We start from the raw sequence: 24,939 nt of genomic DNA, 5'->3' as shown, positions 1-24,939 counted from the left end.
ATTACAACAGACATATATTTTTCTATGTATTTATTAACGTCATATGAAATAAATATAATTGAAATGAATGATTGTTTTATTTGATTTGAGTTTGGCGCCACGCTGTATTTACTTCATAGTTTCGGTTGTCATCGCCTAGAGGTCAGTGCGGTCAATTCAGATGTCAATGTACGTCAACACATAAATTTCTTTTTAAAAAATGTGATATTTACTTTTTTAATTAATTTATATTCACCTACGATGCTTCACCGACCCTTGAGCAATAACTACAAGTGCAAATCTTTGGTGTTATGGCTTTAATATTCTGCAAAGATGTTTAGCAAAAGAAATCTCGTCGATGTTAAAAAGTCCACTTCCAAAATACAGGATCCCAAAAAAGACCTCGCGACAAGAATCAAGCATCTTAAAGTCATCCTGGGTGCGTTGGTTTGGAATCTAAACATTTTTACACTTGACAGTTTGATTTAGGTTAAATTGTGTTGGTTGACGGTGTTTTGTTTTTGCAGAAAATGTGGACATTGCAGAGGCCAAGGGACTGTTTGAAGCAAATTTTAGTCACGTCTACAATATTCTTTATGACAGTTTTATCCAAGCGGAAGGAAATTTGAGGCAAAGAGGTAAAAATTCCAAAAACTTGAATCTAACGTCCTGAATCTGTTTGCTTTTGTGTCCTTTTATGTCATGCATTTTCTTGATTTGTTGTGATAATTTATGTTAACCCGCTTGTAAACTAGGCTCTCAAACAGATTCAATGAAATTGTAGCATTTTGTTTGTATTTATTCTAATTGTCTTATTTTTGTTGCTTCAGAACTATCTTTTCATTTGGGTAAGTGGATTGGGTGTCTGCTTGTGTTAATTATTGTTAATTTCCTTAAACATTCCAGTGCACAAAGCCCACAAGGAAGAGCTAGAGTGTACTCTTTGGATTCTGGAACAAATTCTTTGTTTGCTCCCTGAATTGATTCATAAAAGATGGCAACTGCACTCTTTGGGTCGAATTTTATCAAAGCTCCTCCATCCAGGAAATTCAATAAAACTGCGACGCCAAGCGATTCGCTTTTTTCTAATGTGGTACCAAGCATTGAACGACAACGCTCCCGACCACGTCCACAGCATGTTTCAAACCCTAGTTCCAGGTTTCCACGCTCCATCCTCGGCCGCTACGCAACTGAGCGGCAGTGTGTTTCATGACACCAGCGTCCAATATCCTGTAACTCCCTCAGAGCTACTAGCAGTGTTACCACCGTCAGGTGGAGAAAAAGCTCCCGATCACCCGAGCAAATTCTTTCTAGAGGCACTTTTAGAGCATATGGTGCAAACTGTCGTCAAACTGGAATGGCAAGACAAAGCTGCTCATCATCACAGGTGTTTTCACTTTTTGTTGGAAAAATTCAAAATGTTCTATTTGATGAAGATCTGCCCGAATTTCAAACACGAAACCTCTTTGTACACACCAAATCTAGGTAAAAGGAAAATTGGAACGGATTGTAAGTTGTTTAGATTTGCCTATTTTAAGGAAACCCGAGCCTGAAACTGAGTTTATTTATTGTCGGGTGTCGTTGATCATGTGGATCGCGAGTTATCTGCACCAGACCAAGAAAAATACAGACGGAGGACCCATTTCTCTTACACATTCCACGAGTAACGCGGCCGCTGCATCTCATGAGGAGGAATCTCAGCATGAGTCCGCTCATCCCAGTCTCGATTCAGGTTGAATAAATTTCGTTGGATTTTATTTCATTTAATGATGATTTTCTAGCCATTTCCATCCACACCACTAAAACGGCAAGTGACGAAGAACTAGCTGTGCAGATCGTCCGCGAAGTTCTCTGCAGCTCCAGAGACAACGTCAACTTTATCCACGAACTTTACAGACAGGCATTCCTGATCAACTTCAGTCATGTGATTGTTATAAGAAAAATCATTGCCGTTTACAAAGACTTGATTCAGTCGAACGTACCTGAGATTCCCACTTACATGTTAGAGCCTCCTGAAGACACTCCTCGCGAAGATCTTTCAGCGGAGGTTTTCAGACCACCGAGGTTACGAAACGACTCGTATCTAGGGGCTATTCATAAAGAAAACTTGTTGGTGAGAGCTGGAATGCAGGTATGTCTCATAAGACGTTAAGATTTGTGTTTTCATGACTTGTTTTAGAACGTTCTGCAACTGTTTATGACACATGCTGCCAATGTATTTTTACTAGAAGTAAATCCGCACATTCCGAAAATGTTGGAAGAACAGACTGATGCGTGCAAACGAGTACTTAATATTTATAGATATATGGTGATGAACACTCGAATGGACAGTAGCACATGGTTTGATGTCGTTTTTTTTTCCTTTTATTTGTTTTACGGGGAAATTTTAGGGAGCAGCTTCTGTTGGTGTTGCTACAAATAACCTCCCTAGTTTTAGGAGAAAATCCCCCAAAGAAAAAAATTAATACTTTGGGAGGGAAACTGGCACCGGCCATCTTTCAAACTCTTATCGTCACATGGATCAAGGCTAATTTAAACGTGATCATTTCGCGAGAGTTGTGGGATCGCTTTTTGTTGGTTCTTACGTCTTTGACGAGTTGGGAAGAGCTGATCAAGGAGTGGGCCGTAAGTTGCGTTCTTCTAGTTTCTTGCGATTGTTGTTTTTAATTAACAGAAAACAATGGAGACGTTGACTCGTGTCTTGGCTCGGCACGTCTACAACTTGGATCTGACCGATTTACCTTTGGATCGTCTCATGGAGCAAAAATCAAAGCGCGGACGCCGCTTAGTCGCTCGCCCTGAAAGCAACACTCCCAACATCAACGACCACGGCCACAGTACGGTGTGTCGACAAGATTCCTCATTACCTGATGGAAACGCTTTAAGAAAAAAGAGCAAACTCGGCATGAGCCGAAGCTACAGTGAAACGAGTCTCAATGTGAAACGTCGGTCTTCACAAAGACAACGAAACGTAAGTGATCGCCACTGTCGCCACTCGCTTTAATGCCACGTAATTTTAGCCGAAACATCGTCGCTCTTTGTCTTTGGATAACCTCCCTCAGCAAGACACGGAGTCTACCGATAGAACGCGCTCGCCCAGTCCAGCACCCTCCAGTGGCTTGGAAAGTAATTCCATCAAAGACTCTCCAATTCAGTTGGATGTTCTCTCGACGGAAAACTCCACTTCGGAACCCTCAGGAGAACACAGAGGCGTCGTTTGCGGTGGTAGTATCAGAGGATGGCTCCCCGACGTCGCCGTGATTTTATGGCGACGCATGCTGGGGGCTCTCGGTGACGTGAATTCGATCACAGACCCTAAACTCCACGCCCAAGTGTTTGAATACTTGGTCAAACTAATCGAAACTCTCATCAAAATCAAAATGAATCAAGGAATTTCAGTGGACAATCAAAGCACTCCGCCCGCCCCGGAGTTGGTACCGCCCCTGACGCTGATCTTACCGTGGTGCTTTGGGGCTCTGATGCTCCCTGCTCAGTACGAAGCAGGAAAGTTGAACGCTTTGAGGCTGCTTTGCACCATCACTCTTAACTGTGATCATAAACATAGGAACTATCTACCCCAATTCTATCGGTTTTCACATGTGGCTTTAGTCGAGAGCTCCAAGCCGTTTCTTAACACAACTTTAAAGTATTTGGGACCGAGATTTCTGTCGTTGCAGCTTCCAGGGTTTTCTTTGTTGTTGCTGGATCTGATTCATGCGTGCAACACTGTTTTGAATTCGATGGAGAATCTGGAAGGGGCGCCACGGACCGAGGCGGTTTCGATCATCGCGAATTTGTTAAGTTTGCCCGACGATCTAAATAACATGTCGGTTCTTCAACCGGAAGAAAAAATCCACGTCATGTTTTGCCCCGATGTCAAAGAACACGTTGTCAGTATTTTATTGCGAGCAGGTCGAAGAGAGCCTAAAGGCAAAGCTCGATGCATAGCTCTTACAGCCTTGGGGATGTTTGTGTACAAAGAACTGTTGAATCAGACTTTTCATCCAAAGGTCGCTGATGCCATCAATGTGCTACTACTAGCTGTGAAGGTAAAGACTAAAAGTTGGTGATTTTTGCTCAAATTTGTGTTTTAGTTTAATGTGAAAATTATTGCTCAGTTGGCGAGTAATATCTTATTCTTGTTGTGTGACCATGCCTCTCTTCTTTGGAATCATTACCCACGTCTTGGAAACGCTATAATTCGAACGTTGTGTGCAGCACTGTTTCTTCATGCTCCTTTGGGATCCACAGCTGGCGAAAATGACAAAGCGTTAGGAACCGCTCTTTTGTTGTGTTTGGGCGAATGGTGCATGCGGTTGGAACCTAGGAGGTTGCTGGAAATTTCGGAATACGGCGAAGAGCGAGGAACCTGTCTGTTGTTGCAAGTTTTTACGGTGAGTATCAATTAGACATGAACGTCAATTTCGAGATTTTAATAAGAGACATGTAAAATTAGATGGCGCCGAATTTAGACCCCCATTCTATGTATTTCCGGTAACTGCTGGGCGCAACGCTCGGTTTAATTTTCTTCAAAGCGTTTATAACATCGCCGTACCTTGGCTGCCGACTCCCATGAGATCTACCATTTTCTTTCAGTTGTTGTAATTTCTCTCTGACTATCATCATCTCCACTTCTTTAGTCACACATTTCAAGTCCGAAGCTGAGAAATACTCGGTCATCTCAACAAACTTGGCCATTTCTTCATTGCTGAAACCACGCCCGTGGATTTTGAAGTAGTACTTGAGTATCTCGCCCCGTGAATCTTTGTTTGGTAGCGGCACCAAAATTCGTTTTTCAAATCTCCGTAACAGAGCCTGATCGATAGCCCAGGGGTTATTAGTGGAGGCTAAAACGAACACTTCTTCGGATTTCACGATGCCATCGATTTGTGTTAAAATTTCGCTTTTAAAGCGGCGTGAAGCCTCGTGGTTCGACTCCTGAGACGTGGAAGCAAGGGCGTCTATTTCATCGATGAAGATTGTCGTTGGGGCGTTGTACTTGGCAACATCGAACAAGACTTTGACTAGTTTTTCCGACTCACCACGCCATTTACTGGTGAATGCGCTACTTGTTACGTTTATGAAAGTGGATGGCGTTTCGCAGGCCAAGGCTTTGGCTAGCAACGTTTTACCGGTGCCTGGAGGTCCGTAAAGAAGAACACCCTTCCAAGAAGACGCCGTTTCAAACAACTGAGGATAAAGCAAAGGATAAATGATCGCTTCTTTTAGCGTTTCAACGGTGGTGTTCAAACACAGACAGTCTTTAAACGTGATACCTAAATTCTTCGGTACAATTTGTTTCATTACTTGATCGGCCATTTCTTTCCACTCTGGAGAAGGGGTTTCAAAATCACCAAAACACTTCGTTTCAGTGCTCGTCACACTTGTTTTTGTTAAAGGAACGACATTAAACTGGAATTCGGGGTCGTTTTTTTTTGTAACCACCACCACTTTCTCTTTAGGCGTAAATTTTTTCTCTCTTTTAAGTGTCATTACTTGCTCGTTGTCGTTAAGCCTGCGCAAGATTTTCGGATTTCGCTGGAATTTCGTGTAATAATAGCTTTGGTACTCTCGTAGCATTATTTCCAAGTCGATGTTGTCGCACACTTGGTAGTGGAGCCCCGTTTGAGTTTCGCTCTGCAGGAGTTCAGCCACAGCGAAGAGGTTGTGTTCGATGAGGTATTTGAAGATGAGGTGAAGAATGGTTGTTTTTCGTTCTTGCGATTCCCGTCTCAATGCTTCGCGGTATGGTTTCGTGGACTTGTTATTCGTGAACTGGGAAGTTGTTTCTGCCAGGCCGTTCATTTCGAAAACGGAAGAGTTTCTGGAAAACGAGTTTGTTGATTTACCGGCGACAACGTTAACCAAACTGTAGTGTCAACTTGAAGTTAGATTACTCACAAACTGTCTTCTTGAAATGCGTCCAGAGCACTTTGAGTTGTATATAATCGATTACCATGATCGTCACTCTATTGTTTGTTTTCGTTGCTATGGAGAAAAAACGCGGCAAAACAGTTATTAACCGAAAATGTTTTGTTTCAGGTATTGTTTAAGATCGCGGTTGGAAAAGCCTCCGCTGACAACCCCGGCGGCTTATCCCAGCCCAGTCTGAACGAAGACTTTGACCCCAACATCCTCTCCGATGACTTGGCGGATAAATCCTCGCCGTCCATGTCGCCATCGAAAAATCATCAATGCCAAAAAGCCATCACCCTCTGCGCCAAAACAGTTCTAGCCCACTTAGTGACTCATCTTGGTCACTTTCCAATGGCCATCGGCGCTGCCAGACTCAGTTCAATGGTCGTTGAACACGACGACGTCCCAAATTTGAGCTCGGATGAGTTGTCAGCTAGCATTTTCTCTGCGCCCAATATTCAAGTAACATCGCGTCTAGCACTCTTATAAAATGCGACTGATTGTTTGTTTTAGTTGTTTATGCTGAGTGAAAGCGTGGTCGCCAGTTTGATCGAATTACCGGTACTTGATCTACCTGGAGGTGGAGTCACCGCGGGCTTATCAACAGCTGATAAGCAAGTGAGAGTGTTACTAAGAGATTTGTCTGGAAAAGCGTGCTGGGATGCTTCAATTCTCTACCGATCACCGGAAAATGACAGTGTTGAAGGTCAGGCGCCGATCGAACCGGAAGCAAAGGTGGATCAGTGGGGACCAATGAGCATTCAACCGGAAAGCTTCATTCTTGGAAACTGTTCGAATTTTCCACAAAGAGCGATGAGACATCGCTCCCCGAATGTCTTACCTGAGGTTGCGAATGCCGCTCCGGATCTCGACCAGTTGGATGACGTATGTTGCGTTCTTTCTATAATCATTTAAACACACGTTTTCTTTACAGTTGTTGCAATATTTGGGACATACGAGTCCAGAATGTTTGGAGAACTTTGATCGGAAACTAAACCAGCCGACAGCCCCGCCTTTATCAATCGAAATCGAGCAGGAGGCGATAGCTTCCGTCATAAATCAAAGAAACATGGAAGTGGAAGAGAACAGAGCCATGCAGTTTGCCGGTTCTATGTTGGGCCAACCCATGTCGCGGCCTAGCAGCAGAAGCGAGGGGGCTTCCAGTCCGGGCTATGACACCAACAGCCTCCAGCAAAGCGGCGTGGAACAGAACGCCTTCCAGCAATGTCGTCTCTTGTTCTCTCAACTCGGTCTCGCCGGTTGGGAACGTCGCCAACAGCTGCATCTTCTCAACAAGACCGAGCGTTTGTTGAGAGAACTCCGCAACTTGGACAGTCAGAGATGTCGAGAAACGCACAAGGTGGCTGTAATTTACGTTGCGCCCGGTCAAGAAGACAAAAATTCGATTCTTTCGAATCAGGGCGGTAGCGCGGCTTACGAGCAATTTTTGGCAGCTTTAGCGTGGGAAGTGGAGCTGGAAGGACACACGGGCTTCTTGGGAGGTTTGCAGCGGCAAGGTTCCACTGGTTTAACGGCGCCGTACGTCGCTACGAGCTTCTCGGAGGCGATTTTTCACGTGGCGACGCGAATGCCGGGAGAGACGCCCGAAACTGTGCTTAATAAAGTAAGAGTGGTTTTTGTAATTGTAGAAATTTTGCTTTATTTTGTGCTTTTATCTTGTAGACTAGACATTTGGGAAACGATGAAGTGCACATTGTGTGGTCTGAGCATTGTCGGGATTACAGACGCGACATCATTCCCACCGAGTTCTGTGATATTTTGATAACAATCTACCCACTAGGAAATAACTTGAATAGAGTTACACTTAATTGCAAACCTGACGTGAGTATCGTCTTGATCTTCACACAACGCTGACTTGAAACCTTAGGTACCTCACTTCGGAATCTTGTTCCATGAAGCCATCGTCGAAAGTAACGTGCTTGCTGGTTTGGTCAGAGCAACCGCCATCTGCGCCAGTCGTGCCAAAAGAACCACTCTACCGTTTTACCAGCAATAGTAAAGTCCTCCAACACTCTTGTACCTCCCTCACTCACTCTTGTTGTTTTAGTTATGAGGAACGAGCGCTTTCGCTGGAAACCGTCGTCACGAAGCATAAGCACAGCACCACGTATGAAGACTTCATATCCCGAGTATACAGTCCCATCGCGACCCCAAGTCCGTTCTGTGTGAGCGGTTCCACGGCCAGCGGGGCTGGAGACGGTCCTGCGTGTACCGGAAATGCGTCCATGTTGGCAGCTGCACTTCTGGATTCACACGGACACTCGCACAAGCCGAATCCAACTTCGAAATTCCGAGGTAAGTTAAAATGAAGTTGTGATGTGACATAACAATTCGTTAGTTTCAGCCTCCGATGCCGCACGAGGCGTTTGGTTCAATAACCATTCAGACATTTCTCAAAATGTAGAATCAACCAGTATATCGCCTCGTCCGTTGAAGAAGATTTCTTCAAGTTTAAAAAATGTTCCACGAAGATCTCTACGTCAAGAAGTTCAAGACTCGCCTCCAGAGAGTCCTCAGCAATCTACTAGGAAAAAGTAGCAATCTTTTTAGCTGTAAAAAGTGCTCGATGTTGTACACTAGAATAAGAATAATGACTAGTTTCCGTGCAAGACACTAAAATTAATTGTGTATAACTAAATGTTTCTCGTTTCGGGTTAAGACAAAACACCAAGTTAAGTCTCAAATCTATTTTTTATAACTACTGAATAAGCGTGGTTAAAAGTTAGGGGAGAGGAATCAAATGGCCTGAAAAAGTTTTGGTTATATATTCAGTAGTTGCAGTGTCTTATTTGTTTATTTAATTCTTTTGTAAATTAATTTTATGTTTATTAATGTGAAATAACGGTATTAATTTATGATAGATGTACAAGACATATTTATTAACGTTGATATTTATTTTATTTTTATCAAACTGAATATAAGCTGCATTTATCTACTGTGAATATTCCCTGTTTGTGTTATTGTTGGATTTTCAGTATTGCAATCATTTCTCTTTGCTGTTCCATTTCACCAGTATTTCAATATTGAGTTACAGTATTCATAATTTCTCTTATTTTTAGCAATGATTTTAAAACATGTTGTGTTTGGGGATTCAGTATTAATTTTTATTTTACGACTTTCCACTTTTCCTGTCAACCATTGAGTGGTTTGTAAACTTGTAGATAATATTTTTAAAATGTACTTATATAAAAGCTTTATTAATAAACTTTATACACAAATTAAATTGTACAAAATTTTCCCATGTCAAAAATAGCCGAGTTGAAAACCATTACAATTATTGATCTTCATCAACGGCTTAAATTGTTAAGTTGCCAAGTCCATTCTTGAACTTGAATTTTGTAAAAAGAATAACAGTTTTGGATCCTTTTATGTGCTATGATTTCAGAATTAAGAAACATTCTATTTTCTTTCCCTTAGTTTGTCGACAAATACGTAAAAAATTAAGATTTCTCGACCTCGGTTAAAAAAAATTCAGAATGGTCTTAACAACTTAACGACCTACAGTTTTCGACCAAGGTCATAGCGCGAGCGGATTTGTTTTCTGTCAGCTCAATAAAAAAGTGATGATAAAAAATTATCTTCAGAACGATGACAGATAAAAAGGTATAGAAGCCACCTTTGGATTTAAGTTTTCCAAATCTAATTCGACCGATATCTCGCTTATTTTTGGAGTAAATTGGCGCTATTTGGCCCAAATTCCAAAACTGGGCGCAGAAACCACATGCGGCAACAAATAATCAGATACATAATCGAGTTATGGCGGTTTAAAATTTCGGATATTTGATTTTTATTTTTCAAATGTTTAAAGCTTTTTGTTTTTAGCGCCCTTTTACATAAGAATTCGGATTTAACTCAAATTTAAAAAAAAAAAAATAAAAGGCCGTAGCCTGAACTGGGACGCAGCTCAATGCAAGACGTGTTTTGGAAGACTTTATGGTTTTTGAAGCTAAATATCTCCGGAACTATGACATTTTATAAAAAGTGCAATCAAAAAATATAATAGTTTTGAAAGTGTATAAAAATGTTCATTTTATTTTCTTTTTATTAAAGAAGTATTTAATAATAAATGATTTTATTAATTTCAGTTTCAAACTAAAGTTGTTTAATGTTGTATTGAACCACTTTGCTTTATTAGTTGGTCATGACAACTTTTTTGGGTTTGAGTCCACAGTGAAATGTCTCAAAAGACGTCTGTCTAATTAAATTTATCAATTAGACAACAACCTATTTATTTAATCGCGAAAAATTGTCCTAAACGACTTCCCGATTGTTAAATGGTGGGGGAGAGTGTGGTGTGTTGGTGGTTTACTCAAAAGGAACTTCTTTCCGTTTCCTTCTTTCTGTGTGTCTGGTGTCTTTGTAAAATGTCGCAAGGTATGTAATTTACCTATTTTTATTTTAATGGAGCAGCGTAATTTGTTAGTAACAATAAGTGTACCCAAAAAAGAAGACATGTTCTTCAGCTTTGTAAAATAATAATGATAATTTTTTCAACTTGGTTTATCCGATCGAAAAAAAAAGTCCGATTAAGAAACAGAGCTAACTCATCGATCGTTTATTATATCCTGAATAGTTTGAAACTTGTATTAGATATTGTTGTCAAGTAAAAAACGAAACAAACTTAGAAAACGTGACTTTAAACGCGATTTATTTAAGTTCAATTGGTCAAACGACAAAAACTAGATTTTGATTTTATAGCTTTTGGAAATGTTATTCTAGTGTTTGTTTTTTTTCTTGGAAACTTGAGATATTCAGTAACATTATTACAGGCATAGCGCAAGGGGAGATTACGGCAACCGTGAAAAGTAATTATTCGAAGTCAAAGAGTACCAAAATTCTGGAAAGAATGGATTTTTTTATCTCTACTGATAAATCTTCCACGTGTCCTATAATGTTATAATTTTTTTCAGTTATTGTTATTGTCGTCACCCCCCCAAGCCCCCAACCTCCGGAAACCCCAGTGCAGCAGGCCAACTTACAGCCCCAGGCCCAGCATCTGTTCTGTTCTTCTTCGTCATCGCCACAATCTTCGCCGCAGACCCCGGCATCGGCAGCAACTCCTGCATCCCCACAGCCCCTCACCATCGCCCTTGTCCCCGTCAACTCCACGATCAGCGTCGGATTGTGGAGTCTGCTGTGACAAGGCGCGATATTTTAATTATGGGGCCCTTAGGTGAGTTCAGACAAGTATTAAATTTTTATGTTTGACATCTTTCAAGGCAAGCAAAAAAAAAGGAAAAATCTTACCAACACTGACTTTATCGTTTGCGTTTCTAACATAAAAATTCTAAAAAATTGCATAAATTCATACGTTTTGTAACATTGTGCTGATTTTTATGTATGTTTACAGCTGTGAAGGATGTAAGGGGTTCTTCAAAAGGAGTGTTGCTGCCAGGAAGCAATACACCTGCAAATATGAGCAGAAGTGTTCGATAACGGTGGAGAACAGAAACAGGTGAATATCAAAAGCGTTGATTCAGTGGTCTTAAGTGAATTTATTTGTATTCTGATTTATTTAATCACAAGAAAACTAATAAGACAAAACTGGTACAGTCAAGTCATTTTTTCCCTGATAAATTTTTATTTATTTTGTTTTTGAATTGTTTAAATTCTGTGAGTTTTTGTACGTGCGTCAACTACTCGTTGGTTCTCTATATTTTATATTCATGAATTAGTTAAAAATCGTTTAGATTTCTTGATAATATAATTTTTTTAATTCTCTTTTATTGTTTTAGACATTTTATTCTTTTAGTCAAATTTTAATACGTAATTTTCTGATTACAGATGCCAATTCTGCAGGTGCCGGAAGTGTCTGGGGGCCGGTATGGACCCAAGTATTGTTGGGTCCAAAACAAGCCCGTTTGCCGAGGGGGCTAGGGCAAAGTTAGATTTTAAGTAAATGTTTTGTGTTTTTTGTATTTATTTATTTATAAAAAATATCCTCGAGTAAAATTGAAATATTTTTAAAATTATTTGGAAGTAACTATGATCAATGCTATACCTTCTATCAAACTAAGCAACAAAAATAGCATACAAAGTAAGAAAGAAGTTGCAATAAACCATTGTTGTTGACCCAAGAACGATAACGGAATCAACTTTACATCTTTTCCGAATTTTCAGGAAATTAATATAAATATTAGAAAAAAAAAGTGATTGTAAAATACGCTGAAAGGCAGCACTTCTTGTAGTTAACTCGGCTTAACATCGAGTTATAGACTTATAGTTATATATTAAGTTATATACTTAGAGTTATAGAGTTTTAGACCCTTCTTGCAACCAATAAAAGATTGCGATCAGCCTGGTCTGATGTCCGGCCGTGGCGAAGCATAGATACATTAGACACGGCTCAAATTTAAAAAAAAAAAAACAATTCTTTTTGACGTGGCTTGAGGGAATGGCCTAAAAGAAAAGGCGTAGCATCAGTGTAAGACGTGTTATACAAATAAATATGTAGGTATAATAGTTTAGAAAGTGCATAAAATTGTTTATTTTATTTTCTAAGTATTTAATAAGAAATGATTTTATTAATTTCTGTTAAAAACTAAAGTTGTTTAATTGCTGTATTGAACCACTTTGCTTTAGTCAAAATCTCAAAGGACGTTTGTTTATTCAAATATGTCAATTAGACAACAACCTATTTCATTTAATCGCCAAAAATTGACTTGCCGATTGTTAAATGGTGGGGGAGAGTTTTAGTGGTTTACTCAAAAGGAATACTTCTTTCCGTTTTCTTCTCTCCAGCTCTCGTGTGTCTCGTCTGTGTGTGTGAAATGTCGCAAGGTATGTAATTTACTTATTTTTATTTTGGCGGAGCAGCGTAATTTGTTATTAACAATAAGTGTACCCAAAAAAGAAGGCATGTTGTTCAACTTTGTAAAATAATAATGATAATTTTTTCAACTTGGTTTAACCGAGCGAAAAAAAAGTCCGTTTAAAAAACAGAGCTAAGTCATCGATCGTTTACATCGTAAATGGTTCAAAACTCCAATTAGATATTATTCTCAAGTTAAAAACAAATCAAACGTAGAAAATGTGACTTTAAACGCGATTTATTTAAGTTCAATTGTAAGTTTTTTTTTAAAAGGACTGTTGCTGCCAAAAAAGAGTACACCTGCAAAAATAATAAGATGTGTTCGATAACGGTGGAGAACAGAAACAGGTGAATATCAAAAGCGTTGATTTAGTGGTCTTAAGTGAATTCATTTGTATTTTGATTTATTAAATCATAAGAAAACTATTGGGACAAATCTGTTACAGTCAAGTCATTTTTTCCCTGATAAATTCTTATTTATTTTGTTTTTGAATTGTTTGAATTAGGTGAGTTTGTACGTGCGACAACTATTCGTAGGTTCTTGATATCTACATTTTATATTCATGAATTAGTTATAAAAATCGTTTAGATTTCTTGATAATATAATTTTTAAATTCCCTTTTATTGTTTTAGGCATTTTATTCTTGTAGTCAAATTTTAATAATTTTCTGATTTCAGATGCCAGTACTGTAGATACCGGAAGTGTCTGGGGGCCGGTATGGACCCAAATATTGTTGGGTCCAAAACAAGTCCGTTTAAGGGGGGAGCTAGCGGAAAGTTGAATTTTAATTGAATGTTTTGTTTTTTGTATTTATTTATTAAAGAAAAATATCCTTGAGTAAAATTGAAATATTTTTAAAATTATTTGGAAATAACTATAATCAATGCTATACCTTTTATCAAACTAAGCAACAAAAATAGCATACAAAGTAAGAAAAAAGTTGCAATAAACCATTGTCGATGACCCAAGAACGATAACGGAATCAACTTTACATCTTTTCCGAATTTTCAGGAAATTAATATAAATATTAGAAAAAGAAGTGATTGTAAAATACGGTGAAAGGAAGCACTTCTTGTGGTTAACTCGGCTTAGCAAAAATTGAGTTATAGACCCAGCATCTGTTTTGTTCATCATCATTGCCACAATCTTCGCCGCAGTCCCCAGCATCGGCAAGCAAGTCCTGCATCCCCACAGCCCTCACCATCGCCCTTCAACTCCACGATCAGCGTCGGATTGTGGAGTTTGCGAGGACAAGGCGCGTTATTTCAATTATGGGGCCCTTAGGTAAGTTCAGAAAAGTATGAAATTTTATGTTTGACTTCAAGGCAAGCAAAAAAAAGAGAAAAAAAAATCTTGCCAACACTGACTTGACTTGCCATTGCCGCTTGCGTTTGTAACATAAAAATTCTAAAAAGATGCATAAATTCGTACGTTTTGTAAGAAAGATTGTCCTAATTTTTATGAGCCTTCAAAAGGAGTGTTGCTGCCAGGAAGCAATACACCTGCAAATATGAGCAGAAGTGTTCGATAACGGTGGAGAACGGAAACAGGTGAATATAAAAAGCGTTGATTCAGTGGTCTTAAGTGAATTCATTTGTATTTTGATTTATTTAATCATAAGAAAACTATTGGGACAAATCTGTTACAGTCAAGTTATTTTTTCCCTGATAAATTCTTATTTATTTTGTTTTTGAATTGTTTAAATTCGGTGAGTTTGTACGTGCGACAACTATTCGTAGGTTCTTGATATTTATATTTTATATTCATGAATTAGTTAAAAATCGTTTAGATTTCTAGATATTTTTTTAAATTCGCTTTTATTGTTTTAGACATTTTATTCTAGTAGTCAAATTTTAATACGTAATTTTCTGATTTCAGATGCCAATTCTGCAGGTACCGGAAATGTTTGGGGGCCGGTATGGATTCAAGTGTTGTTAGGTCCAAAACTAGCCCGTTCAAGGGGAGAGCTGGCGACAAGTTAAATTTTAATTAAATGTTTTGTGTTTTCTTTATTTATTTCTCATTTTACCATTTTAAATTTTTATGTAAAATGTCAACGCCACTTTATAAAAGTTTAGAAAAAAAAAAAATAAAAAATATCTTTGAGTAAAATTGAAATATTTTTTAAATTATTTGGAAGTAACTATGCTCCATACTATAACAACAAAAATAGCATACAAAGTAAGAAAGAAGTGGCAATAAACCATTGTTGTTGACCCAAGAACGATAACGGAATCAACTTTACATTTTTTCCGAATTTTCAGGAAATTAATATAAATATTAGAAAAAAAAAGTGATTGTAAAATACACTGAAAGACAGCACTTCTTGTAGTTAACTAAGTTTAACAAAAATAGAGTCATAGACCCTTCTTGCAACTAAAAAGATAGAAGATTTCTTTTATAAACGATCAAACTCTATTTGAATAAACTTTTTATAACAATTTCATTGTTAGACACATCAATGATATACCTATTCTGTATCAAAAAAAGGAAAAAAATGCTCTAAACCAAGTTTCTTAAACTATTAAAAGTACCATTTTTATTTGAAATTCTACGTTAAATGAGTGCAATTTTTTTTAAATTGCTTCATAAATAAGCGATATATTTTGCATCATAGAGTAAGCTACCCTTGGTCTTTGAATTAATAGGCAAAATTTTCGAATTTTATGTAAAAAGGTGCGAAAAAAACGATCTTCCAAACCGCATTTCTATACATGTCATAGTTTCGGAGATGTCGATCTTTATACCTAATATCATAAGCTTTAAACGCTTCTAACTCGGTTATTTTTTCACGTACGTGAATTTGCCGCCCATTTTTGGATTTTACTCGAAATTCTGCGCTAAATGAGTTCAAATATTTAAAAATTGCTGTATAAATAAGCGAGATATTGACCGAATTAGGTTTTGCATTATAGGGTAAGCTACCCTTGGTCGAATTTTTCTTTGAAACTTATTCTAATGTAAAAAGGTGCGAGAAAAACGATTTTCCAAAACGCACTTCGATACATGTCATAGTTACTGAATGCTTTCAGGTAAAAAAAATGAATTCTAACAAAGGATAAACGAAATGTGACTTTCTAAAATTATTGACAAGAAGTTTAGTTGAAAAAGCGCTTTTCCCTCACAAGCAAATGAACAAATTTGAAAATAAATAGTTTGGCAAATGAACAAAGTTCAAAGTGAATAATAAGAAGATTAAATAATAGGTAATAAGTTAATACAAACGAGGTAAAAGAATGAAGTTAGGCGAAATTATCGCGGAGGCAGAGAAACAGAAATGCAAGACGGTAAAGCTTAAGCTAGACTTAGCTGGAACTCTCCTACAACTTCACCACCCTCAGGGCCGGCACTAAGATGGTTCCCAAAAGTTGATCGGACTGGGACCGGTTCGCCCTTGGTTTTTGATGGGTTGGAGGTTGTACTGGTAGGGTCTTAGGTAGGTCACTACGGCTCTAGGTCAGGTCTTCGTAGAAACGAGGCGGTGTGGGCTTAGACTCCTGCCCCGATGTTAAAGTCCCTAATTTACAAAAATTAGCACGTGGCTATGAAAATTAGGTTCTAATTACCTCTGTGAAGGACTTCGGAAACTAACGGTAATTCGCAACTGGCGAACTCGTGGAATTTAGAAGACAAAACGGGATTTAGAACTTTGTCGACGGTACGAAATTCTTCTCCAAATTCCTACGAGACTCACCGTCAAAAGACAACGGTAACAAAATGGTTTCCTCGCGACCGGAAACCTTCCCCGACACGCGACATTCTTTTCAGCGCGAAATCGGCCTCATAAACCCCTAATGAAAAAGTGCCTAGTTCAAATTCGCCGGAAATCGTCAACGGGTTTGCGCATTTGCAAGACTTGTCGCCAACCCTGATCAAAGAAAGTACCAAAGTACGCTAACCTATAACCTGACGGTTGACCAGTCGGTACTTTGTTTACGTTTGAGGTTAGCTTTTGGGGAACGATATTATGCGATGGTGAGCAATTCGCCCAAGGAAAATAATTAATTTGCGCAATTTTAGACAAAAAGGAAGAAAGAAGTAGATGTTTGAACCCTTTTACACGAATAGAGCCCGAACAAAACGTTGTAAAAAGATAAGAAAGACAGAAAAGCTAAAACGGGATGAATAAGCCCAACGTGAAATTCGGTTAGAACAAGTCAGGGCTAAGGGTGCTTTCCCAGGGGCTCCTTGCCACGTAAAAATTCGATAGTCGATTTTTTACGAAAAAAAAATCCGACTCAAACGATAAAAAATTTTCAATTTTTTTATTTTTGACCATAACTCGTAAACCGTTTGTTTGATCGATCTCAAATTGGGCCAGTGGATAGATAGATCTCGAGAAATCGTTTTTTAGATTTTCCAAAAGTCGAAATTTGCAAATTTTCGCAAAAATTCATGACTAAAACTATGGCCAAATTTCTCATATCGAAATCTCGCTTGTTTTTTAGAGTAAACTTGAGTTATTATACATCAGTGAACGCAGAATTTTACGCAGATTCCAAATCTGGGATTTAAATTCAGATCCGACAACAAATAACTGAGTTATGGCCGATCACAGTTTCGGATAGTTGATTTTCATTTTTTCTCATTTTTCCCAATTTTCAAAGTTAAATATCTCGGAAACTATTAGAGATATTGAGATGCGGTTTGCGCCATCGTTTTTTTCGGCTCATTTTACGTCAGAAAAAGTGCTTAAAAGTCCAAAATTCGATAGTCGATTTTTCGCGAAAAAAAATTGCGGCTCAAACGATGAAAATTTTTCAATTTTTTTATTTTTGACCATAACTCGTAAACCGTTTGTTCGATCGATCTCAAATTGGGCCAGTAGATAGATTTTGAGCTCCTCTTTCGACTGATATATAATTCAATGCTATTAAACGTCATTTTCATTTTGAAAACATTGATTGAAAATCACCCTGAAATGATGTTTTCAAAACAGTTTTTGGCCAATACCTCGTTTATTTATTAAGCAAACTCAACAAACCTGGGTCTCATTTTACGCAGAATTTCACGCTGAATCCAAAAATATGATAAATTTTTAGAATTTGTCAATAAATAACCGAGTTATGGCCGTTTGAAATTTTGGGTTGTCGCCAGAGGGTCAAATTTTCGAAGGTTCGAAACAATTCATGCTCGATATCTCGGAAACTATTCCAGATATTGGAATGCGGTTTGCGGCATCGTTTTTCTCGCGATTTTTTACATAAGAAATCGTTTTTAGATTTTCCAAAAGTCGAAATTTGCAAATTTTCGCAAAAATTCATGGCTAAAACTATGGCCAAACTTCTCATATCGATATCTCGCTTATTTTTTAGAGTAAACTCGAGTTATTATACATCAGTGAACGCAGAATTTTACGCAGATTCCAAATCTGGGATTTAAATTCAGATCCGACAACAAATAACTGAGTTATGGCCGATCAAAGTTTCGGATAGTTGATTTTCATTTTTTCTCATTTTTCCCAATTTTCAAAGTTAAATATCTCGGAAAACTATTAGAGATATTGAGATGCGGTTTGCGCCATCGTTTTTCTCGGCTCATTTTACGTTAGAAAAAGTGCTTAAAAGCCCAAAATTCGATAGTCGATTTTTCGCGAAAAAAAATTGCGACTCAAACGATGAAAATTTTTATTTTTTTTTATTTTTGGGCATAACTCCTAAACCGTTTGTTTGATCGATCTCAAATTGGGCCAGTAGATAGATTTTGAGCTCCTCTTTCGACTGATATATAATTCAATGCTATTAAACGTCATTTTCATTTTGAAAACATTGATTGAAAATCACCCCAAAATGACCACTTCCAAACAGTTTTTGGTCAATGCTTTCTTTATTTCTTAGGTAAACTCAATAAATTTTGACTCATTTTACGCAGAATCTCACGCTGAATCCAAATCTGGAATTTAAATTCAGATCCGACAACAAATAACTGAGTTATGGCCGTTTGAATTTTTGGGTTGTCGCCAGATGGCCAAATTTTTGAAGGTTCCAAACAATTCATGCTCGATATCTCGAAAACTATTTCAGATATTGGAATGCGGTTTGCGGCATCGTTTTTCTCGCGATTTTTTACATAAGAAATCGTTTTTAGATTTTCCAAAAGTCGAAATTTGCAAATTTTCGCAAAAATTCATGACTAAAACTATGGCCAAACTTCTCATATCGATATCTCGCTTATTTTTTAGAGTAAACTCGAGTTATTATACATCAGTGAACGCAGAATTTTACGCAGATTCCAAATCTGGGATTTAAATTCAGATCCGACAACAAATAACTGAGTTATGGCCGATCAAAGTTTCGGATAGTTGATTTTCATTTTTTCTCATTTTTCCCAATTTTCAAAGTTAAATATCTCGGAAACTATTAGAGATATTGAGATGCGGTTTGCGCCATCGTTTTTTTCGGCTCATTTTACGTCAGAAAAAGTGCTTAAAAGTCGAAAATTCGATAGTCGATTTTTCGCGAAAAAAAATTGCGACTCAAACGATGAAAATTTTTCAATTTTTTTATTTTTGATCATAACTCGTAAACCGTTTGTTTGATCGATCTCAAATTGGGCCAGTGGATAGATTTTGAGCTCCTCTTTCGACTGATATATAATTCAATGCTATTAAACGTCATTTTCATTTTGAAAACATTGATTGAAAATCACCCCAAAATGACCACTTCCAAACAGTTTTTGGTCAATGCTTTCTTTATTTCTTGGGTAAACTCAATAAATTTTGACTCATTTTACGCAGAATCTCACGCTGAATCCAAATCTGGAATTTAAATTCAGATCCGACAACAAATAACTGAGTTATGGCCGTTTGAATTTTTGGGTTGTCGCCAGATGGCCAAATTTTTGAAGGTTCCAAACAATTCATGCTCGATATCTCGAAAACTATTTGAGATATTCGAATGCGGTTTGCGGCATCGTTTTTCTCGCGATTTTTTACATAAGAAATCGTTTTTAGATTTTCCAAAAGTCGAAATTTGCAAATTTTCGCAAAAATTCATGACTAAAACTATGGCCAAACTTCTCATATCGATATCTCGCTTATTTTTTAGAGAAAACTTGAGTTATTATACATCAGTGAACGCAGAATTTTACGCAGATTCCAAATCTGGGATTTAAATTTAGTGTCTTTATGATGTCATGGCTTTTGTAGTATCAGAGGAAGATTAACACCTAAAACTATTTGGTTTGTTTTAGTCGGAAAAAGAAATGAGCACTGAAATGTCCGACAAGCTGGCTGCGGTTACATCAGCATATAAAAACAACAATGATCTACAAGAATTGAAGAAGTCGTTAAATGAGATATTTTTGAGGAAGCGCCACTTGCGAAGGACTAACCTTGGCTCTTGGCTCTTGGATCAGTTGGAATTAGAGCAATAATCAATTACCATTAATTAAGAATGGATAGTTTCGTCCATTTCAGATTGTTTCCCTCGTCTTTTTTAGGTAAGCCAACAAACATGTTCCTAATGAAACTTTTTCACACTTTTTGCAAGAAGGAGGGAGAGTGTCGAGTTTGTGTTTTTTTATTTTATTAATACTCCTTTAGTTTAATTTGAGGGTATTGTTTTTTATCATTCTTCCTTATTCCTGCAAATGGTTTTGATTCAAAAATTGTAAGTTTTAAAAACAAAAGTTTAGCCCTCTGGTGAGAGGAGGCGTGAACTATCAACTTCGGCGTTATTCCGCTAGGTGGCTTTTATGGAAAAACTTCTCTCACTTTTCGGTGTAAATAAATACAATAAACTACTTAACTTGTTAATTTTAACCTCAGAAAAACGAATCTGAACTTTGATTTAAGATTTACGACTTTGTTAATATTTTATTTAATATTATTTATGGACAGATCTGTTGACGCATGTCCTAGCTTCTATGCTTCGTTGACAGATTGCTTGAAGCGGGAAATTGAATTTTAAAATTTTTAATTTGCATTTTCTCAAAAAATCTTACAGATAGCGAGGAACGGAGACCAAAAATGGATGTGGAAATGTCAAATTATGCCATGTGCATAGTTTCGTGTCGATCTGCAAACTTTCGCGTTTTTCGCCAAAAAAAGTTCAAAGACTAAACATCATGGATTTTTGGCGATTTCGACAAAAAATAAAATCTCTTTGAAACCGACTTTTTCCATCAATTTGGACCTCAGGAACAAGAATCCGTCAAAAATTTTTCGATCAGACGCTCCGTTAATGTTTTATTAATTTTTCAAACTTTTATTTGGTTTGCAGTTTTTCGATGAAAATTAAAGCAAGAAAATACTCTTTTTATTAATTTTGTCCTCAGGAGTAAGAATCTAAAGTCTGATTTAACATTCACGACTTGGTTACGATTCTATTAATTATTAAAAATTATTGTGTCTCTATCTTAACGTATGTCTTAACTTGACTATTTTGACAGCACACATTGAGGTTATGTTCATGATTTAACGAGAAACTACCAGAATTCTTTACTGTTTACTTTCTCGTTCTTCTGGGCATGGTAGCAAAGAAATTACACAAGTTAAGAAGTTCATTTGAAGCTATTTAGAGTTGGAGTTGATTTGCAACAAATTGATGGGTCTTTATTGAAATTTTTAAACGCAGGTAAGCTGAAAACTGTTTGAATTCCAGCCTTGAAATGTTTCGTGGTATTTCCAGGTTCCAACTTCATTACCAGAGTTTATCATTAAAGAGACTGAATCGATGGATGATACCCATAGCCTAAGATGTCGAAAATTCGGTTGTCGTCGCTCAACGCTGAAGGACTCTGCAAGTTATTGCACAGAATTGAAGAAACCACCCATTCAGTGCTCCCAGAGTACAGTGAATTGATCCATCACGAAAAAGGTGCTGCTTTACTGCAATATGGATGAAAAAGGTTAAATTCAAAGTCAAATGTTCTTTTTCCAGTGGTTGAAGATGTCGTTCAGTGACTGGGAGATGTTTCAAGTGTTGCCTTATTGCATTGCGGGAGCACGAAGTTTGCAATGTTGAGTCTACGAGCAGAAAACGAGTATTCTCCTCTAGAGAAGAGCCAAAGGAACTCAACCAACGGAAACAGGGCATCATCGAGATGCAGTTGTCAAGAAAGAAAATATGTACTACAAAGGCTCTGAAGGTCATCTGGTGTCTTGTGAGCTATTTTGTGAAGTCAAGGAAACATCATTTATTGGTTTCTTGAAAACGCGAGATCTGTTTGTTCAGGAAGGATGGAAGGTTTGTTTGTTTTCTTTTCTCTCCATTCATGGTCTCACCTTAATCTCTTAGTTGCAGCTTAACACAACTTTGTTGTCTTTCCTGTTGGTCAAGAAGCAGGCGCAATTAAAAGCTTTGCCGTGAAGAAACAGCAATTGACTGCACAGAGTAAGAAGAGTTTTTCAGGTGAGATAAACAAACATGTTCTTGATGAAACTTTTTTACACTTCTTGCAGGAAGGAAGATGGTGGAAGGCGTGATATTACATCAACACTCAACTCAGGCATAGGAATGATGCCGAAGAGAGGATGCGATATCTCGAGGTTTTATAGGCTAAACAACTCCGGACTGACCGGACTATCCAGATACTTTGGGTGACAGTGCGGCGCGCGCGCGCGCTGTCGACTGAAGAGTCTGTTGATTTCGCTCAAGGATGGAATCGAAAGCGATCATTTCTGTGTCGAAGCTCTTCGAAATCGGGGAAGACTCAAAACCAAACACAAGTTTAGGTTTGTGGTTTTTCTTAAACTAATTTTGTTGATTTAGGAGAAAACGTTGCCAGAATTCGCCGACGAAATAAGAAAGTTGAAGGCGATGATCGTCAAACACGAAAACAGAATTCGAGCGTTGTTGTCTTATCATTTCTAAACAAGTGCTCAAATCGTTTGCAATTTTCGCTTCTACTTAATTATTATGTCATTTTTTATCACCCCAAAGTGGCTCTTTAATATATATTATCTACGATTGTTAAATGTCTAGTTATAGAAGATTATAATATTTTTATGAAACAAATTTTCGCGAAAATTCATGATTAAAAAAACAATGCCAAACTTCTCATATCGATATCTCGCTTGTTTTTTGGTGTAAACTTGCGTTATTATACATCATTTTACCCATCGGCCACGGTGGATTATTCCCACGGACATTTACCCATTGTTAATCCCATCCTGATCTGAAGGCTTTGGATCACATCCCTTTGGTCCGTCCAGAGGTCGATTCTCCACCCACATCTAGCCCTTAAGATCTTGTACTTGAAGTTGGTATGGTTCCTAGCCTGCGAATTTACGTTCTTTTTCTTTTTGGCGAAGTCAGAAACGCAGCTGCTGGTGGTGCTGATGCTAGTGACAAGTTGTCACGTTCCAAATGTTGCAGGTGAAGCGAGAGTTCCACGACTTCCGATGCACGTGACGTTGACTCCGCGGAAGCTTAGCCCTTCTTCGTTTTCACCGGCCTCATCTTCAGTCTCTCTGCCTCTTCGTGGTCCTCACCGCCCAAACACGGTACAAGAAATTCACGGCTTTCATCCAAGTCGTCTTCTCGGTTCTAATCCTCCTGAAATCAACCCAGAAAACGGAAGAATGCTACCAACCCGTTTGACAAGAAGTGGCTCAACTGAAAAACGATATTAAAATCCGCTCGGTTTCGAACAGTTTTCGCACCATCTTCGATCACGCAAGCAGTCCGCGAAGAGTGCAGCTCGTTTTACAGCGCGATCAAATCGACAAGAGGTACAACTTGTACACGTTCGAAATCACCACGAAAGTGCAAGCGGGGATTTTAAGGGGGGACACTTTTCAACAACGAGGTGGGGGGTTCAAGATACAAGTCGGGTTAGACGAAATCGGCTGTCTCGCTTGTAGTAACAACAATTTAACGACGGTCAAAAGACCGAAAGAAGCGAGATTTAATGTAAGGAGTGTAGTCGAGGCGGTTTTCAACGTCTTTCTAAGTCCTGTTGTAGTTTTTAAGTAGAAACTTTGTACTCATTAATTTATTCATGTTAATGTTCGTGTTATTAATAAATTTCTTTAAATTTGCCGGTTCTTATTTGGGCTGTGTGTGATTGGTTGAAAACTAAACAGTCGCGACTGATATTTGAAATTTAATCGAAACCCTCTTGAAACATTTTTTTTTCATTAATTTAGACTTCAGGAACAAGATTCTGTACTCTAAAGTCGGATTCAAAACGTAATTATAAGTTTACTTAAAATTTGCAATGTAGGTAGGCAACCAATTATACACACATTATGCATTCATTTTTCAATGTAAATAAATACAATAAACTACTTAACTTGTTAATTTTAACCTCAGAAAAACGAATCAAAACTTTGATTTAAGATTTACGACTTTGTTAATATTTTATTTAATATTATTTATGGACTAAAGATAGGACAGATCTGTTGACGCATGTCCAAGCTTCTATGCTTCGTTGACATATCGCTTGACGCGGGAAATTGAATTTTGAAATTTTTAATTTGCATTTTCTCAAAAAATCTCACAGATAGCGAGGAACGGAGACCAGAAATGGATGTAGAAATGTCGAATTATGCCATGTGCAAAGTTTCGTGTCGATCTAAAAACTTTCGTGTTTTTCGCCAAAAAAAGTTCAAAGGGGTTAATCCATGGATTTTGGCGATTTTGACAAAAAATAAAATCTTTTTGAAACCGACTTTTTCCATCAATTTGGACCTCAGGAACAAGAATCCGTCAAAGATTTTTCGATCCGACGCTCCGTTAATTTTTTATTAATTTTTGAAACTTTTATTTGACTTGCATTTTTTCGATGAAAATTAAAGCAAGAAAATACTCTTTTTATTAATTTGGTCCTCAGGAGTAAGAATCTGAAGTCTGATTTAACATTCACGACTTGATTACGATTCTATTAATTATTTAAAATTATAGTGTCTAAACATAGGACAGGTATCTTAACGTATGTCCGAACTTGATTATTTTGACAGCACACAAACAGGTTATGTTCATGAATTTTAAAGTTAAATATCTCGGAAACTATTAGAGATATTGAGATGCGGTTTGCGCTATCGTTTTTCTCAGCTCATTTTACGTTAGAAAAAGTGCTTAAAAGCCCAAAATTCGATAGTCGATTTTTCGCGAAAAAAAATTGCGACTCAAACGATGAAAATTTTTCAATTTTTTTATTTTTGACCATAACTCGTAAACCGTTTGTTTGATCGATCTCAAATTGGGCCAGTGGATAGATTTTGAGCTCCTCTTTCGACTGATATATAATTCAATGCTATTAAACG

General features: G+C 37.7%; 3 protein-coding genes and 1 long non-coding RNA gene across 6 annotated transcripts; 2 read left to right on the top strand and 2 right to left on the bottom strand.

Moving 5' to 3' along the window:
- The first annotated feature begins 136 nt into the window (after nucleotides 1–136).
- On the top strand, nucleotides 137–9,025 carry LOC148180686 (putative Rho GTPase-activating protein CG5521). Of its 3 annotated transcripts, none has more exons than XM_088046929.1 (18): nucleotides 137–418; nucleotides 507–617; nucleotides 810–827; nucleotides 886–1,464; nucleotides 1,502–1,711; nucleotides 1,761–2,110; nucleotides 2,159–2,319; nucleotides 2,370–2,604; nucleotides 2,654–2,950; nucleotides 3,000–4,028; nucleotides 4,074–4,373; nucleotides 6,022–6,357; nucleotides 6,409–6,780; nucleotides 6,830–7,519; nucleotides 7,579–7,737; nucleotides 7,784–7,911; nucleotides 7,964–8,211; nucleotides 8,261–9,025. In XM_088046929.1, exons 1-18 carry the CDS (start codon nucleotides 313–315, stop codon nucleotides 8,452–8,454), a joined length of 5,523 nt encoding a protein of 1,840 aa, XP_087903055.1. In that variant the 5' UTR covers nucleotides 137–312; the 3' UTR covers nucleotides 8,455–9,025. The 3 variants fall into 3 exon arrangements, with proteins under 3 accessions (XP_087903055.1, XP_087903001.1, XP_087903142.1); XM_088046875.1 differs by having other exon boundaries at nucleotides 8,255–9,024; XM_088047016.1 differs by lacking the exon at nucleotides 810–827 and having other exon boundaries at nucleotides 8,255–9,025.
- LOC148180687 (katanin p60 ATPase-containing subunit A-like 2) lies at nucleotides 4,398–6,010 on the bottom strand. The gene is made up of 2 exons (XM_088047140.1): nucleotides 5,881–6,010; nucleotides 4,398–5,803 (listed from the first exon to the last, which is right to left on the bottom strand). Exon 2 carries the CDS (start codon nucleotides 5,782–5,784, stop codon nucleotides 4,432–4,434), a length of 1,353 nt encoding a protein of 450 aa, XP_087903266.1. The 5' UTR covers nucleotides 5,785–5,803; nucleotides 5,881–6,010; the 3' UTR covers nucleotides 4,398–4,431.
- Nucleotides 9,026–15,343: 6,318 nt separating the features above from the next.
- Nucleotides 15,344–16,487, bottom strand: LOC148180685 (uncharacterized). The gene is made up of 3 exons (XR_015770421.1): nucleotides 16,443–16,487; nucleotides 16,295–16,409; nucleotides 15,344–16,245 (listed from the first exon to the last, which is right to left on the bottom strand). It is a non-coding gene; the product is annotated as an uncharacterized LOC148180685 (long non-coding RNA).
- A 5,830-nt stretch (nucleotides 16,488–22,317) lies between these two features.
- Nucleotides 22,318–23,401, top strand: LOC148180684 (uncharacterized). Its single transcript, XM_088049762.1, has 2 exons — nucleotides 22,318–22,404; nucleotides 23,048–23,401. Exons 1-2 carry the CDS (start codon nucleotides 22,329–22,331, stop codon nucleotides 23,302–23,304), a joined length of 333 nt encoding a protein of 110 aa, XP_087905888.1. The 5' UTR covers nucleotides 22,318–22,328; the 3' UTR covers nucleotides 23,305–23,401.
- Nucleotides 23,402–24,939: the final 1,538 nt, after the last annotated feature.

The sequence above is a fragment of the Gnatocerus cornutus genome, chromosome 1 (assembly GCF_029298725.1).
Source record: "Gnatocerus cornutus isolate USDA-ARS CGAHR chromosome 1, icGnaCorn1.1, whole genome shotgun sequence".
Lineage (NCBI taxonomy): Eukaryota > Metazoa > Arthropoda > Insecta > Coleoptera > Tenebrionidae > Gnatocerus > Gnatocerus cornutus.
This window is presented reverse-complemented; position numbering and strand designations above follow the sequence as displayed.

Bases quoted from the DNA above. Each gene is read 5' to 3' on its own strand.
- LOC148180687 (XM_088047140.1), bottom strand. From the start codon at position 5,784: ATGAACGGCCTGGCAGAAACAACTTCCCAGTTCACGAATAACAAGTCC.
- LOC148180684 (XM_088049762.1), top strand. From the start codon at position 22,329: ATGGAATCGAAAGCGATCATTTCTGTGTCGAAGCTCTTCGAAATCGGG. The intron at 22,405-23,047 runs GTTTGTGGTTTT...CAAATGTTGCAG, and splicing joins AAAACCAAACACAAGTTTAG to GTGAAGCGAGAGTTCCACGA.
- LOC148180686 (XM_088046875.1), top strand. From the start codon at position 313: ATGTTTAGCAAAAGAAATCTCGTCGATGTTAAAAAGTCCACTTCCAAA. The intron at 2,111-2,158 runs GTATGTCTCATA...GACTTGTTTTAG, and splicing joins TGGTGAGAGCTGGAATGCAG to AACGTTCTGCAACTGTTTAT. The intron at 2,320-2,369 runs GTTTGATGTCGT...GGGAAATTTTAG, and splicing joins CGAATGGACAGTAGCACATG to GGAGCAGCTTCTGTTGGTGT.